This window comes from Meles meles, chromosome 5 (genome assembly GCF_922984935.1).
Source record: "Meles meles chromosome 5, mMelMel3.1 paternal haplotype, whole genome shotgun sequence".
In the NCBI taxonomy this organism is placed as follows: domain Eukaryota; kingdom Metazoa; phylum Chordata; class Mammalia; order Carnivora; family Mustelidae; genus Meles; species Meles meles.
This window is the reverse complement of record NC_060070.1, coordinates 151208453-151222873: the sequence shown is the minus strand read 5'-3', so window position 1 is coordinate 151222873 and position 14421 is coordinate 151208453. Positions and strand designations below refer to the sequence as shown.

General features: G+C 45.2%; 4 protein-coding genes across 4 annotated transcripts in view; 1 reads left to right on the top strand and 3 right to left on the bottom strand.

Annotated features, from left to right (window-relative positions):
• Positions 1–5674: 5674 nt before the first annotated feature.
• The window catches only part of LOC123942407, a 22081-nt gene continuing 13334 nt past the window's right edge, over positions 5675–14421 (bottom strand). Inside the window, 1 exon segment of the mRNA XM_046006322.1 lies at positions 5675–7046. Within this exon segment, the coding sequence (XP_045862278.1) occupies positions 6724–7046 (323 nt within the window). The 3' untranslated portion in view covers positions 5675–6723.
• Positions 10952–11674, top strand: LOC123942353 (histone H1.3). Its single transcript, XM_046006256.1, has one exon. It carries the CDS (start codon positions 11001–11003, stop codon positions 11664–11666), a length of 666 nt encoding a protein of 221 aa, XP_045862212.1. The 5' UTR covers positions 10952–11000; the 3' UTR covers positions 11667–11674.
• LOC123942369 (histone H2A type 1-B) overlaps positions 11985–14421 on the bottom strand; it is a 22017-nt gene continuing 19580 nt past the window's right edge. Inside the window, exon 2 of the mRNA XM_046006273.1 lies at positions 11985–12019. The gene's annotated coding sequence lies outside the window, so the exon portion shown is untranslated. The remainder of the gene's footprint in view (positions 12020–14421) is intronic.
• On the bottom strand, positions 12007–13292 carry LOC123942379 (histone H2A type 1-B-like). Its single transcript, XM_046006284.1, has one exon. It carries the CDS (start codon positions 12408–12410, stop codon positions 12021–12023), a length of 390 nt encoding a protein of 129 aa, XP_045862240.1. The 5' UTR covers positions 12411–13292; the 3' UTR covers positions 12007–12020.

Below are 14421 nucleotides of genomic sequence, written 5' to 3'. Positions count from 1 at the left end.
GGTGCTGCTCTGGGGATGGGCGTGTCTTGGTACAAAACGTTGAAATTCGTGGGCACCAACTGTCACCTGATGCTGTTCAGCGTTCGTATCAGCTGCTGCGAAGTAGCATCGAACACTTTCAGGATCGACAGGCTTGAAGTGGTGAAATTGCTACAGCACGTAGTGAAACGGGGTGGGGGGGGGGGTTAGACAGGTTCGCGGATGAGGAATCTTTTGGGCCGCCTCCAGACAAGGCAGACAGCGCTGCTCCGCCTCTCTAAGGACGCTGAGCTATAGTTTAGCTAAGTTTGCTACGATGTTTTCTCTAGGGTTACAGTTTGTATTTTTTCAGTATACATTTGTGTGTGTGTTTGCAAGTGGTGGGGTCTCCCAGCCATGTTATGTTCTGCCTAGTCAGATCTGTTCGCTTCAGAATAAAAACAGTAATGAGCATAAACCTTAGCATAGGCCACGTTGAATGCATTTGTTGCCCAGAGTTTTGTCCTGTGTCAAACCTATTTTTGATGAGATGGTCAAAGATTAGCGATGCTAAAACCTTTTGGAAAAAAGCTGGGGAGCACTAGATTCAAATGATGTCCGAGTATCTCCAAACAATGTTATTTGCAAAGGGAAAATATATCTTTACACGGGAACAATGCCTCCCACCGCCCACCCCCAACTCCTTCCATCCCCCCAACCCTGTGTGTTAGCTAAGTGTTGTAATTTAGCACCACTGAAAGTAACCGACCACCTCTGAGCCTTCCCTTGTGCGTCATAAATATAGAGCCTCACTTTGGACAGAAGTGTAGGAACCTAATCATTCCTCAAGCTGCTGTTTCAGAGAGTACAGGGGATAAGGAGTCAGTTAAACACCATCACATGGAGAAAACATCAGACTGGAAGGTGGGACATTATATGACACAATTAGTTTGGTTTCTCCCAAAAGTCAGTCATAACAAAAAGGTGGAGGAGTGCTCAAGATCAAAAGAGACTCAAGTAATAGAGCTGAACAAGAGGAGTTGATCAGATCCTGGCTATCTATAGATAAAGCTGTAAAGGCCATTTTGGAGTCAAGTGGGGAAACTTGAATGCAGACTGGATATTAAATCATTCTATGAATTAATTTCTTTTCTTTCTTCTTCTTTTTTTTTTTTTTTAGGTTTGATAATGTTAAGATTATGTGGAAAATTCCCTTATTCTTAGTAGTTAGATACTGAAATATTTAGGGGTTCAAGCCTCATAATGTCTCCAATCTACTTTTAAATGACTTGGCAAAAAAACGTATATGCATATAGACACATACACAACAGTAGTAAATTGTGCTCAGTTATTGAACTTCAGTGTTGGTTATAAAGATAATCGATCAACTCGACTTTTATCTTTTTTGTTTGAATATTTTTATAATAAAAATGGGGGGACAATGAAACAGGTGACAAAACGTGTTGGAAATGGATGTGTGTCATCATGGGAGAGGCTGAACAGGTGAGTGTAATGATCTGTCTGCACGCAGAGAGGGGACAGACATAGCAGGACACTGTCCCATAGTGTGTGTCAGAAGCCTGTGTCTTATTCCCCTCATGCTGACTCCTTGAACAGAAGTTGGCCGGAGGGCAAGGACATGGACTAGGTCACTTCTGGCCATATTGTCGAAGAGTAGGTTAGCCACCAGAGTAAAGATCCAGGGGGACAGTGAGTTGTTAAATGCCATGGAGTTTGGGAAAGAATTTCTGAATTCCGGAGGCCCAGCAGTTGCCGGCGTGAGGAAGGCCCCTCCCATCAGCCGAAAACCAGCCTGCTTCCAATACCTCTCTGGGATATGGGGCCCGTCCATACTCTTTGTGCTGTGGAGTCACCACCTTGCATTAAGGTCACTGTTCAGTCCAGGTCAGGACAGGTGACAGATAGCCCCCTCACAATGGGCAACAGGAGGAGCATGTCCTAAAGAAGCAGAAATCAGAATATTGATTATTTTCATCTAAAGGCACTTGAAAAACAGCTGTAAGAAGTGTGCTCTGACCTTCCGTATCCTTCCTTCCAAAAAGCAGGAGGTAAATTTCCCATGGGCAAGGTGCCCCTTTCTGTCTCGGGAGGAAAGAACATTCTTCTCACCAGAGACGGGAATGGAGATGGACAGAGATCTGTAAAAACGGACCTTGTTAAAATAACTCTCATCTTCCTTCAGCTTCCCTCTACCATTCAAGTCACTGTTCCATAATTTCCTCTTTTCGTGCAACCGAGGCTGTGCATACACAGGCCTAACCACTTCTTTGGGTCTTCGTGTTCTTGTGAAGACTCCCGAGCATATAGAAAGTAAACTTTGTGTTATTTTTCTCCCAATAATTTTACCTTCCCTACACATTGCTGTTGGGAATCAACTTTAAGTACGTAAAATACACAAACTCTACCAGAAAATATTTGGAACCATTCATTCCATTTCACACCTTTTTTTTTTTTTCTTTTAAATTTTAAAAAACTCCAAATGCTTGGTTGCAACAAGAAAGACCGACTCTGGTTGATCAGACATGAAAGGCGATGTTTTAAGGAGTCAATGACCGCGTCCTGGGGAGGGCTGTGGAACCAGGCCTGAAGACTCCCAGGTACAAAACTTGAAACCATGCTTGGAATCATTCCAGGGGCTGAGGTCACAGGGGCCACCGCTCAGCATGTACTTGACCCCCTGGAAGCCATGGTTGCTGCTACTGCCAAAGTCTGGATCCTTCTATCCGCTCCTCTCCCAGCGGAAGTGAAGCTCCAGTCTCTACCATCCCGTCCTGTAATTCTGAAGAGAAGTCTTTCGAAGGGGACACTGATCCACGGAGCCAGGCCATACGGCTCCATTTTAGCTGTGAGGGAAGCTAGATCATTGTTGGAAAGCCCAGGCATGTGAAGTCTGTTCTAACCTGGGAACCGCCCAAACCGATGAAGGGAATAAATAGATAAGTAGTTTACAAACTTTTTGTCCTCCAAGTTCCACAGTAAAAGCCAAACTAAACCATATATACTTAAAACTAAAATTTTATGACATGATATTTTCATTTATTAATGAGATGGTATTTTCATACTTTCTTTATATTATACTATAATATTTTTTTAAAAGTCCACATCAATGGGTATGATGTATCCATCTTCAAGCCCTAATGAGATTAGGCCTTGAAGCGGATGGCCAAGAAAGAATTCTTGAGATGTCTTTGGTGCAAAAACAGTAATTAAAAAAAAAAGATTTTATTTATTTATTTGACAGACAGAGATCACAAGTAGGCAGAGAAGCAAGCAGAGAGAGAGGAGTAAGCAGGCTCCCCGCTGAGCAGAGATATCGAAAGAGTGATTTTCCTAAAGCCTGGGAACAGGACCCGTGGGCAGAAAGAACTGCGCCAGGGTCGTGAGGAGTGGCTCTTTACATACTGTCATGTTGGGAGGGGGTTAGGGAGAGCGTAAGTCTTGAGTTTCTAGGACCTAGCTATTGTTAGGAAACTTATTACTGTTTAATAAAAACTCAGTCATGGGACTCTTCAGATGTATATCAGCGGGTCCTATGCTTAGAGGATGATTGCCAACCTGTATCTTGGCGGGGAAGGGTGGGGGGTAGAGATAAAGGAATTTTCCAAAGAAATTTTTATATGTTAAAGTGGACTTACAAGATCCTGGAGGTCAGGCTAAGGTTGCCTTTTGCCCTTAGTAAAGTATTAATATTGAGGCAGCTGAGTTCCTAGAAAGGAAGGTCACTCTGCCTGTTTTAAGAACTTGTGAAAGGGCCGTAAATAGTAAGGAAATATCATTTTTCTTCTGCCTTTGTTTCCCACAACAGATGCAGGTAAATTGGAATTTTAATCTTGTATTCAGAAGGGCAGTTAATAAATCTGAATAAATGGACCATTTTCACTCAGAGTAAGTTAATTTGGATTAACCTGGATGATTAAGTATTTTCATAATATCTCTGTTGCAATAACTATTTTTCATACTGTATCAGTGAATATGCTAAAAACACAATACCATACATTTTAAAGAAAGTGAATACATTGTCTTTTGGGAAATACATTGTAGTTTAAGAAAGTAAATACAATTCATACATGTAGAAAAGATCAACTCTAGTTATAGAACTAAAGAAATAGTTTTTTTGTTTTGTTTTTTTCAAGTAGGCTGCACACCCAGCGTGGAGCCCAATATGGGGCTTGAACCCATGACCCTGAGATCAAGACCCGAGCTGAGATCAAGAATTGGACACCCACCCAACTGAGCCACCCAGGCACCCTGAGAAATAGTTTCTTTGGCATCACACTTAAACCAGATATGGACCCCTCCACCCCCCACCAAATTGCTGCTAATCCCTCTTTTATATTCTTTCTCTTATAACCCATGCCAGCAAAATAAAGCTTAGGAATTCTAGAGCAACATATGACTATTCCACTAAATAGTGATAGAAATCTGGCTCACTTTGATTACACAGGAGCCTATGACAGTGGCATTTTTGTGAGAAAATTTGGGGTAAAATTATCCTCTTTGAAAGGTGGACATTAAAATAAAGACCTGTGAGAACAGCAAACAGGAGGCATCATTATTGTAGACATACAGATTGGGACTCATTAAGTTATTTTTATTACAAATTGAGGGTTTACAATCTGTATCTAAAGGTCTGCAATAGTCCTTTGTAGCCACAAGCCTGACATTTGTGTCAAGGAAAATGGTAAGAGAGGAAAAAGTTCTAGGGGAGCAGATAAAATTATTAAAGGAGAGGAATTCATATAAAAGTTTACTTGTGGCCTCTGATAGCTTATCCACTCCACTGAATGATTTAGTCATTGCACAAATATTTACTAAGAGAGTACTAGGTGCTCGTAATTTCCTGGGTCCTGGGAGTGTCAAAATGAAGATACTGTCCACGCCTTCAAGGAATCCCGAGAGCTGTTTAAGTGTGTGGCAGCTATTTAGTCGGATAGGAAACTCTGAAGCTGGGTTAGGTACATGTGTGGAGCACGTGTGTTGGAATGTCAGGAAGTCCTAGGCACTGATTTTGCCTGGGAGAATCCGAGGAAGTTTTCCAGTAGGAAACTCTTAAATGGGGGAAGGGGACCGGGATCTGCCACCCCAAAGAATACCACTTTATGTAAGCACGTATACACGAAGCATATGGATAAACTTTGTGCTCCAGGCATTTGAATGTCCTGGGATTGGGCCCCACACCGGGCTCACTGCTTGGCGGGGAGCCTTCTTCTTCCCCTCTCTCTGCCTACTTGTGATCTGTCAAATAAATAAAAATCTTAAGAAAAAAAAAAAAAGCAGATCCTCTCAAAAAATAAGGGATGTTGTCATACATCCCGTCCTAGGGAGCGATGCTTGTCTCTTGCCAGAAATGAGAAGTTGGTACCACACCTCGACGGACTTTGTCGTAAACATTCATATCTGCCATCTATCCTTTTGGGGCCCATTTATCTTTCCAAAGTCATTTGCTTTTCCATAAGAGCCCTTCTTCCCTTCCGCAGATGTTAGGAGAACCAGCGAAGGCTTTTCATTTTTCGTGGTTTTGCCTAGATGGGATGATGAAATGTGCACATCACTGAAGTCTCTGCAGCAGGGGGAGGGATGGTGGGGGGCGGGGCTGGGGGTGGGGGATACAGGCGAAGATCTGGCAGGAACCAGGGGTCACAAAAGAGCAGAGGCTCAAGCTGGGAGGCCCTGTGCAAGAGGAAGAATGTCCCTCTACCCTTTCTGGGTGTCTGGCTGGGCCTGAGAATGAAACTGACATAAAACAGTTTAACAAAAGAAAAGCATACACGTGCTACTGAATATTTTTATGTGCTCGTGGGGGTTTCCACGGGAAAATGAAGCCCCCAAAAGTGGTTAGGCCTGAGAGTTTATACACTAGGTTGAACAAAGAGCGGTATGTTGGGATGGCCTCTTGGGCTACCTTTCAGCTGATACACAGCTCCTTCCTCAGTGCCTGGATGTCTCACCACCTATGGAAGAGCCTAGAAGAAATGGCTCAAGCTGGATTTTCGGGCTGATGGGAAGAGAACACAAGATTGCTCATACGGAAGGACCCCAAAGAGAAGAATAGGGCCCCCAAAGCAAAGGAAGAGCCATAGAGAATCTGGGTTAGGAAAATAGGCACCGCACAACCCTGTGAGGGGAATGCAAAGGGAGGGGAGGGACGGACAGGGTCAGTCAGAGCAGAGATGTTTAGTGTCACTTTGGATTTGCCCATTAGGTCACTGGTAACCACGGGAAGGATATTTTTAGTGAACGGTGCAAAACTCACATCATTACTTGGGAGGTTTAACATAATAAGAGGACCTAGTAATTGATAGGGGTCTGAAAGACTCGCTTTCTCCAGCATCCAGTGGCGCAAACCCAAGTCTTCAGGTAGGGAGGGCAGATGATTTAAGGAGCCACAGGGTGAGTATGGCCTAAAGACCACCTCTTCTGCCTGCCCTGCAGAGAGTAAAGGAGGGATGAGATCCTAGGTGGGAAGGCAGAACAGAGTTGAGAAATAAGGTAGGTCTGGCGGCTGCAAGCCACATCTTCCCTGCCTGGGTTCCGCTGAGCGGGGCCATCTCTGGGCACCAACTGCCACCGGCCGCGGAGCTGCCTCCACAAACCAAAGGATGAGACACTCGTCCAGTGGCAAAAAGCAGCGAATGTGATGCAAATCTTCCCAGAACAGCTCCTCCTGTGACCAAGTGGGTGGCCCTTAAAAGGACCTTTGTTTGGGGATGGCGGCGACGCTACAGCCCCGAGCTGCGACCAAGCTCAGCCCCCGAAGCCGTAGAGGGTGCGGCCCTGGCGCTTGAGCGCGTAGACCACGTCCATGGCCGTGACCGTCTTGCGCTTGGCGTGCTCCGTGTAGGTGACGGCGTCGCGGATCACGTTCTCCAGGAAGACCTTGAGCACCCCGCGGGTCTCCTCGTAGATGAGGCCGGAGATGCGCTTGACGCCGCCGCGCCGGGCCAGCCGCCGGATGGCGGGCTTGGTGATGCCCTGGATGTTGTCGCGCAGCACCTTGCGGTGGCGCTTGGCGCCGCCCTTGCCCAGGCCCTTCCCGCCCTTGCCGCGACCTGACATGGCAACTAACAGGCGACTGTCACACTGCAGCGCTGAGGCCCGTGGCAGCCCTTTATATACCACTCTCGCCGGACCTTTTAGGAAACTGAAACGCTGGGGGCGGGAACGAGTCCTCCCCTCCGCCTCCTCCCACCTTCCTGGGCGGGGCCGAGGCTTAGCGAGGGGAGGGGCGGGGAATGGGGACCGCATCTGACTGCCCCGTCCTTGCAGAGACTGGAATCGCTGGTTTCTGCGACTAGTCCTGTGCCTGTGGGGTTTCTCAGATCATTGATATTGTATAAATCTCTTCACCTCTTTTTAAATCATGTATAATAAAAAAGGAGGCAGCGACGCTACGGTTGTCCATAAAAGCAAGGGATAAGAGAGTAAACTTCTTTTTAAAAAAATGCAAGTATTAATGCTTACAATTTTAACAACACTTACTTAAATTGGGCAGATCAGGGAACATTCCCCTTTGGCAGAACATACATACTTTAGTGGTTTTCAGCATTCCTGATAAAAAGGAAACTCTAGGAAGGGGAGGAAATGTTAATTGAATTTCCACTCTTTGCTCCCAAATTTATTAATCCTGTTCTAATAAGTGTTATTGTTGGGGTAGAGCTGGGGTCTTCTGATTCTGGTCTTATGATCTTGCCACCTACCACTGATCTATGTCACCAAGACATTGAAGATGTATCATGCTGTGTAAAAGTTTGCAGATCAACAGCATTTATAATATAGATGCTAATAACCTGAAATATTGTCCAAGTACAAAGCGTCACAGAATTGATGTTCTGTACATAGATGATACATTGAATATGCTTAATAGGCAAATGCCAATATTTACTCATTCCGTACATTCATAATAAGTGCCTCCCTTCTGTGTATATAAAAGGTAATTTTAAAAAATCCTTCTCTGATGGTACTTATAGTATAGGCAGTCAGGAGAATATTAATTTCCCTTAGTCAGATACTGTTTGAAATTTAGCTTAGTTACAGTTACCTGCAGACTTAAGATGCAGTGATCTCCCATGCACCAAAGAGTCACCGATTCATTCATTCATTCATTCATTCTACAATTTAGGGTCTAGTACATGCAAAGATCAATGTACAAATATCAGATTTACAAAGATGATCATACAGGACATACAAAAAGGACTTTGGAAGTTTGATGTCAGTATTGCCCTTCATAGAAAATAAAATGAGATATAGTTATCCTTGGAGAGGAGTTTCAAGTGGGAGAGTGCCCTCAGATGAGACCACTTGATAGGAAATTAAAATAGATGCGTTTTCGCATGACCCTCCCAAACACATGTGATTCTAACACAGTGCTCTCTCTGCTGTAGAGCCCTTAAGTTGTCTTCGCTCTTTTTGGTATATATTTGATATTTATTTACAGTCACTTTTCTCCTTAAACTTTTGAAATTACCTGAATTTTGGCCCATGTAAGTATAGCCTCTGCCAATGGGCCTGCGCTACCCAGATTTCTCACAGTGGTTTACTGGGATGAGAGGGAGGTGGACAGCAAAATTGGGAGAACTTCAGTTCCTGAGTGAACTATCCATCACTCATCCAACTGTGGTTTTTCTCAGTTATTTCTATATCTATAAAATAAATGGTAGAAGTTTCAGTCCAATACAAAATCAATTACCTTAAGATATATGCAGACTGAGGCTTCACAAGTAAGGAACACTACTTTTTTGTGGGCTAGCCAAAGTGATAGGTGGAGCCTATTAAGTTCACAGTTCCTTGGGATGAGCCAGCTTTCCAGAACCTTGTTTATGCTACACTTAGGATAAGTACCTGGGTCTCAGGCCATAGAGTTGAGTATACACAGCTAAACCCCATCCATCTACAAACATGTCAGACAGAACTTTTCGGTGGAAACAAGTCTTAATTATTGCCCTCCAGGAAGGGCAGAGATCACCTACAGTGAAGGAAATAGCGCCAAGCTCTTCTCACTTACTTGAAACCTCAATAGCCCTAGGAACCAGCAAGACCTGTGCAAGAATGGCTCCGTGGCTTCTGCTGTGGGTGTTGTCACCCACCTTAACTTGGAGAGCAATTCCAGGGACTTTTCAAAACCTGACGCTTTGACTACAATGATGACCAACACCGTAAAGTTTTAGAAATCTGAGTTTTAACTCTATCTTTAGGTCTGGTTAATACTAGCCTCTGCTCTGAAAAGGGATAGGGCTTTCGTGATGTCTGGGACCACTGCTGTTGACACCGATGCCCCTAAGGATGACAAACAGCCCCTTCTAGACACACATGAAACATCTGCTTAGGGAGAACTCTGTGCCTCAGAGCCAGTCCTGTAAGTGTTCTCTCTATACACAGAATGTGTGTTTGGTTTTTAACATGGACTCAAGTCCCAGAGGCCTGGTTTCAGTCCATGCCTGTCAATAAATGACTATTTAAGAACAGGCCAAAGGACTTTTATGGAATTAGTTAAGTGTAGAGAGATGACATTTTCAAAACTGATGATCCTATCTTGGATTCATTTGAAAAAATTCTTAAATCATCATGGAATGTAAGCCAGAACACCAAAATTTTTGGAAACAGGGGTATTTGTTAGAAGAGAACTAACACCAAAACACTGTTCTTGTTTATTTGTCTTAATAAGCATGGAGTTTAATTTACTTAGAAGATAGCGTTAAATTTGTGCTTCATTATTCAACATTTACCTAATTTCATTAGCTCTATTGTATTGCAAACCAACAATAACATAGTAAAGTGGGTCACGTTGGCTGAGAAATGTTTGTTCTACTTCTTAGGTGGAAACATTTAGCCAAGTAATTGAGATTGTGACAGCCTAGTTCATATTCTGTTAGTAAAAAGCCCAGAACATTATGAGAATTCAGAAAGAGTGATATAAATGAGAAGTTTTTCCTTCTAATCTTGTGTCCCTACTGGCAATGTTGGAAAAGAGCCAAATAAAATCTGTATTTTAAATATCATTTTTAAATACAGGAAATAGATACAAAATTCTATGCTAAGCATTGGGGGGAACATATCTTATGGACAGGGTGTCACTAAGTAATTTCCAGTTTTAAAGAGATGGGGTTTAAACACATGAGTTTGTGTTTTTCAGCTCCTAACTGGTAAAATGAGGTAGAAATATCATTCTAAGGCTTCATAATTCATTTTCCCTCCTTGTAGATTTGGTGGTTGATCTCTAATGCCCGTTCCAGGTCTGAAAAATCTATTCTACCACTATTTTAGGAAAGTTGCCATTTAGAACTTTTTACGTGAAAAAGGAATGGAACATCCTTGCTCCCCCTCCCCCTTCCTCAAAAGTTTAAATTTCCTAAACACGGGGATCAAACACAGTCTACGCACTGGTCACTGTAATACTTAAAAATGAATCTATTAAAAAAAATAGTTATCCATCTTGTTCGTAGAATTTTCTATCCCAGTGCCAATTCCCAAGGCTTCGTGCAAACAACTGGAGGAGAGCTGTGCTATTGCTCTCGCGAAAAAAGCGTCTTTCCTTGTATATTTGAGTAAAAATGAGCTTATTTATATAAACCTGCAAAGAAAGGAATGTGCAGAACAATGCCCTGGGAGACAGACGTGCAAAGGAAAGAGAGAGAAATAGTATTTTTAAGGAAAATCTGAAAGTTGTCTCAATGTGACCGGGGTCTTAAAGAGAGTTGGGGGAATCGGGAAAGTTTCAGGGTATTGGTTTTGAAACTAGGTATAGCAAATACGGCAGGAATGAAGCCCGAAGACTCTTGGATCCATTTCCCCCAAATCTCTAATTATTTCATGCCCGGATTTCTTACATTTTTCTTCTTTTTCGAGGGGAAAGAAACACAGCCACACTGCAGAGCGGAGGAGCCCTTCTGAGCGGCGCGGCGCACCGCGCAGGCGACCAATCATCACTCAGCCGCTCTCTATATAAAGCCGCGGCCGCCGGTCTCCCGGCCACGCCGTTCTGACAGTTTGAGCGTACTTTTTGTCTTTGTTGGCAAAGCAGAAAAATGTCGGAGACCGCGCCAGCCGCTCCTGCTGCTCCCGCACCTGCAGAGAAAACACCTGTTAAGAAGAAGGCGAAGAAAACGGGTGTTGCTGCCGCCAAGCGCAAGGCGTCCGGGCCCCCGGTGTCCGAGCTCATCACCAAGGCCGTCGCCGCGTCCAAGGAGCGCAGCGGCGTGTCCCTGGCGGCGCTCAAGAAGGCGCTGGCGGCCGCCGGCTACGACGTGGAGAAGAACAACAGCCGCATCAAGCTGGGCCTCAAGAGCCTGGTGAGCAAGGGCACCCTGGTGCAGACCAAGGGCACCGGCGCCTCGGGCTCCTTCAAGCTCAACAAGAAGGCGGCCTCCGGCGAGGCCAAGCCTAAGGCCAAGAAGGCGGGCGCGGCCAAGCCCAAGAAGGCAGCCGGGGCGGCCAAGAAGCCTAAGAAGGCCGCGGGGGCCAGCGCCCCCAAGAAGAGCGCCAAGAAGACCCCCAAGAAGGCGAAGAAGCCCGCGGCGGCGGCTGTCGCCAAGAAAGTGGCCAAGAGTCCGAAGAAGGCCAAGGCGGCCAAGCCCAAAAAGGCGGCCAAGAGCCCAGCCAAGGCCAAAGCCCCGAAGCCCAAGGCGGCCAAGCCTAAGACAGCCAAGCCCAAAGCTACAAAGGGAAAGAAGGCGGCGCCTAAGAAGAAGTAAAACTTGTAGCGGGATGTCCTGCTTTGGAAATCTCAAAGGCTCTTTTCAGAGCCACCCACTACGATCAGGCAAAAGAGCTTAGTAACTATTAAGTAAGCTTACTTTGCAAATTCACCTGTCCTGTGGTCGCTCTCCCTGCGTGTAGCACGTTTGCCCGTTCCCAGTCCTCGGAGGTTTTTCAAAATTTACCGCCTGCGTCTGATTGGCTTCCACGGGTCCTTTTTTAGCGCGCACCGGGCTGCTTGGCCGGAAATAGCTGGTTTCTAGCCCAGTCGGGTCACAGTTCTCGTAGGAGCAATTGGTGGCTCTGAAAAGAGCCTTTGGGAAGAAATAGCTGTTAACTGTTCAAAACCTTCACTTGCCCTTGGCCTTGTGGTGGCTCTCGGTCTTGGGCAGCAGCACGGCCTGGATGTTGGGCAGCACGCCGCCCTGCGCGATGGTGACGCGGCCCAGCAGCTTGTTGAGCTCCTCGTCGTTGCGGATGGCCAGCTGCAGGTGGCGCGGGATGATGCGCGTCTTCTTGTTGTCGCGCGCCGCGTTGCCCGCCAGCTCCAGGATCTCGGCCGTCAGGTACTCGAGCACGGCCGCCAGGTACACGGGCGCGCCGGCCCCGACCCGCTCCGAGTAGTTGCCCTTGCGGAGCAGGCGGTGCACGCGGCCCACCGGGAACTGCAGACCCGCCCGCGACGAGCGCGTCTTGGCCTTGGCGCGCGCCTTGCCGCCCTGCTTCCCGCGACCGGACATTTTAGAGAAGAAAGTGTAATTCTCGAGATTTGTCTGAGGAAGGGGTTATTGAAGTCTGGCTGTTCGGTAAGATTTCCTTTCCCATTGGTTTGCAGCGGCTGTTGAGAATTAGCCAATCAAAGGTACTCTTGGCTTACGTGTGCGCTCGAGAAAGAAAATACTTCACCAATTAGAGGTTGAGATACTGGAGGTGTATATTGTGAAGCACTAGAGAATCTCGAATTCTTTTCCGTGATCACATGGAGTCCTCCTTTGGGGTACCGTTCACGCTATTCATCGGTAAAGCTGCGTCATTATTTACACCCCTGATTCTAAGGAATAGAAAACAAGATAAATGTCACCTCTGATGGCTTATAATTTATCTTCCCTGTGAAATCCCAGGGGGCCGTGGTTGGCTGTGGAATATTTCTGCCGAATATGCAAGGAATAGGAAAAGAGAAACGATAAAAGAAAAATTTCTCTTTTTGGCTCCGTGTTTGGCTAGAAAGTTCCAGGAGTTGAGGTGACCAGGGCAAAATAAATGCGTCCTAGATGGGTTGATCTGGATGTTTTGTTCTCAGGGCTGAGGTCTTTTTATTTTTATTTCTTATTTCAAGGAAGCCCACTTAATTTTACTGGGAAATCTTGGCAAAAATTTGAGTCCTTCATTATGGGTCTGCAAACCCGGATGGGGAAACATTTGTCTTTATTTTCATAAAGTATAAATGTTGTTTAGCATTTCCTTCAATTGCGTGTGTAAAATCACAATGGGTTTTGCAAGTGTCTGTGGCTTTTTCAGAGGTTTTGAAAAACCTCCGGGGACCGGGAAAGTGGAGTCTTGCTGCATGCAACTGGCGAGCACAGACGCGTTCTCATCACTTAAGTACTGCAGATGTATTGAAATAAAGTTTACACTTATTCCGAACTCTTGACATGGACGTTCATCATTATTATTGTTTTTTAAATATTTTATTTATTATTTGACAGAGAGAGCGAGATCACAAGTAGGCAGAGAGGGAGGCAGAGAGAGAGGGAGAAACAGGCCCACTGAGCAGAGAGTCCGATGCGGGGCTCGATTCCCAGGACCCTGAGATCATGACCTGAGCCGAAGGCAGAGACTTAAACCACTGAGCCACCCAGGCGCCCGGACGTTCATTATTCTGCCTGCTTCTTTAGTTATATGTGCTCTTAATGAAACATTATTATATGCACATACTTTAACAAAATACACTTTGATAACAATTTTAATGTTGCTTTCTTACCCCATATGCTTTACGTATTGAGAAGGTGACTGTAGGTTTCCCCAGACTATCCAGAGTCTATAGTAGGAAAGAAGTCATAGACTGGTGAGCATATCTCCAGTGGGCACAGAGATACCTCATAGTTTAAATACCTTTTCACTTAATTACTTTATTTGCAGCGTCCCTCTCCCATACTTATTGGTTAATAACTTATTGAAACTGACTACGTAAACTTTCCCACAACAGGTGCTATAGCCTGTATCTTTCTAGCTCTTCGAAGTAGGAGTTTGGTTTTTCTCAATTGAAGTTGCAAACCCTAGTTTCTTCTTTCCATTAAGAGTCCAAAAAACCCGGGGCGCCTGGGTGGCTCAGTGGGTTAAAGCCTCTGCCTTCGGCTCAGGTCATGATCCCGGGGTCCTGGGATCGAGCCCCGCATTGGGCTCTGCTCGGCGGGGAGCCTGCTTCCCTCTCTCTCTCTGCCTGCTTCTCTGCCTACTTGTGATCTCTGTCTATCAAATAAATAAATAAATATTAAAAAAAAAAAAGAGTCCAAAAAACCCTTATGACAGTGGCTTGTTTGAGAATGAGATGGGGATAAATGGAGGGAATGTGAAGTATATTTACTCAAAAGAATCTTTCTGAAGACAAGAGTTTGTGTGGAGCAGGAAAGATAAGGGGCTAGGGACCTTTGAGCTCTCTTATACCCAGAATGAGAGCACTAGACTTCTGTTGAAGAGCAATGAGGAATAAGAGAATTATGGCACGATGCGGCATTCATTGAGTGGTCAAAA

Excerpts from the sequence above, each read along its gene's own strand:
- LOC123942353 (XM_046006256.1), top strand. The coding sequence starts at position 11,001 with ATGTCGGAGACCGCGCCAGCCGCTCCTGCTGCTCCCGCACCTGCAGAG.
- LOC123942379 (XM_046006284.1), bottom strand. The coding sequence starts at position 12,410 with ATGTCCGGTCGCGGGAAGCAGGGCGGCAAGGCGCGCGCCAAGGCCAAG.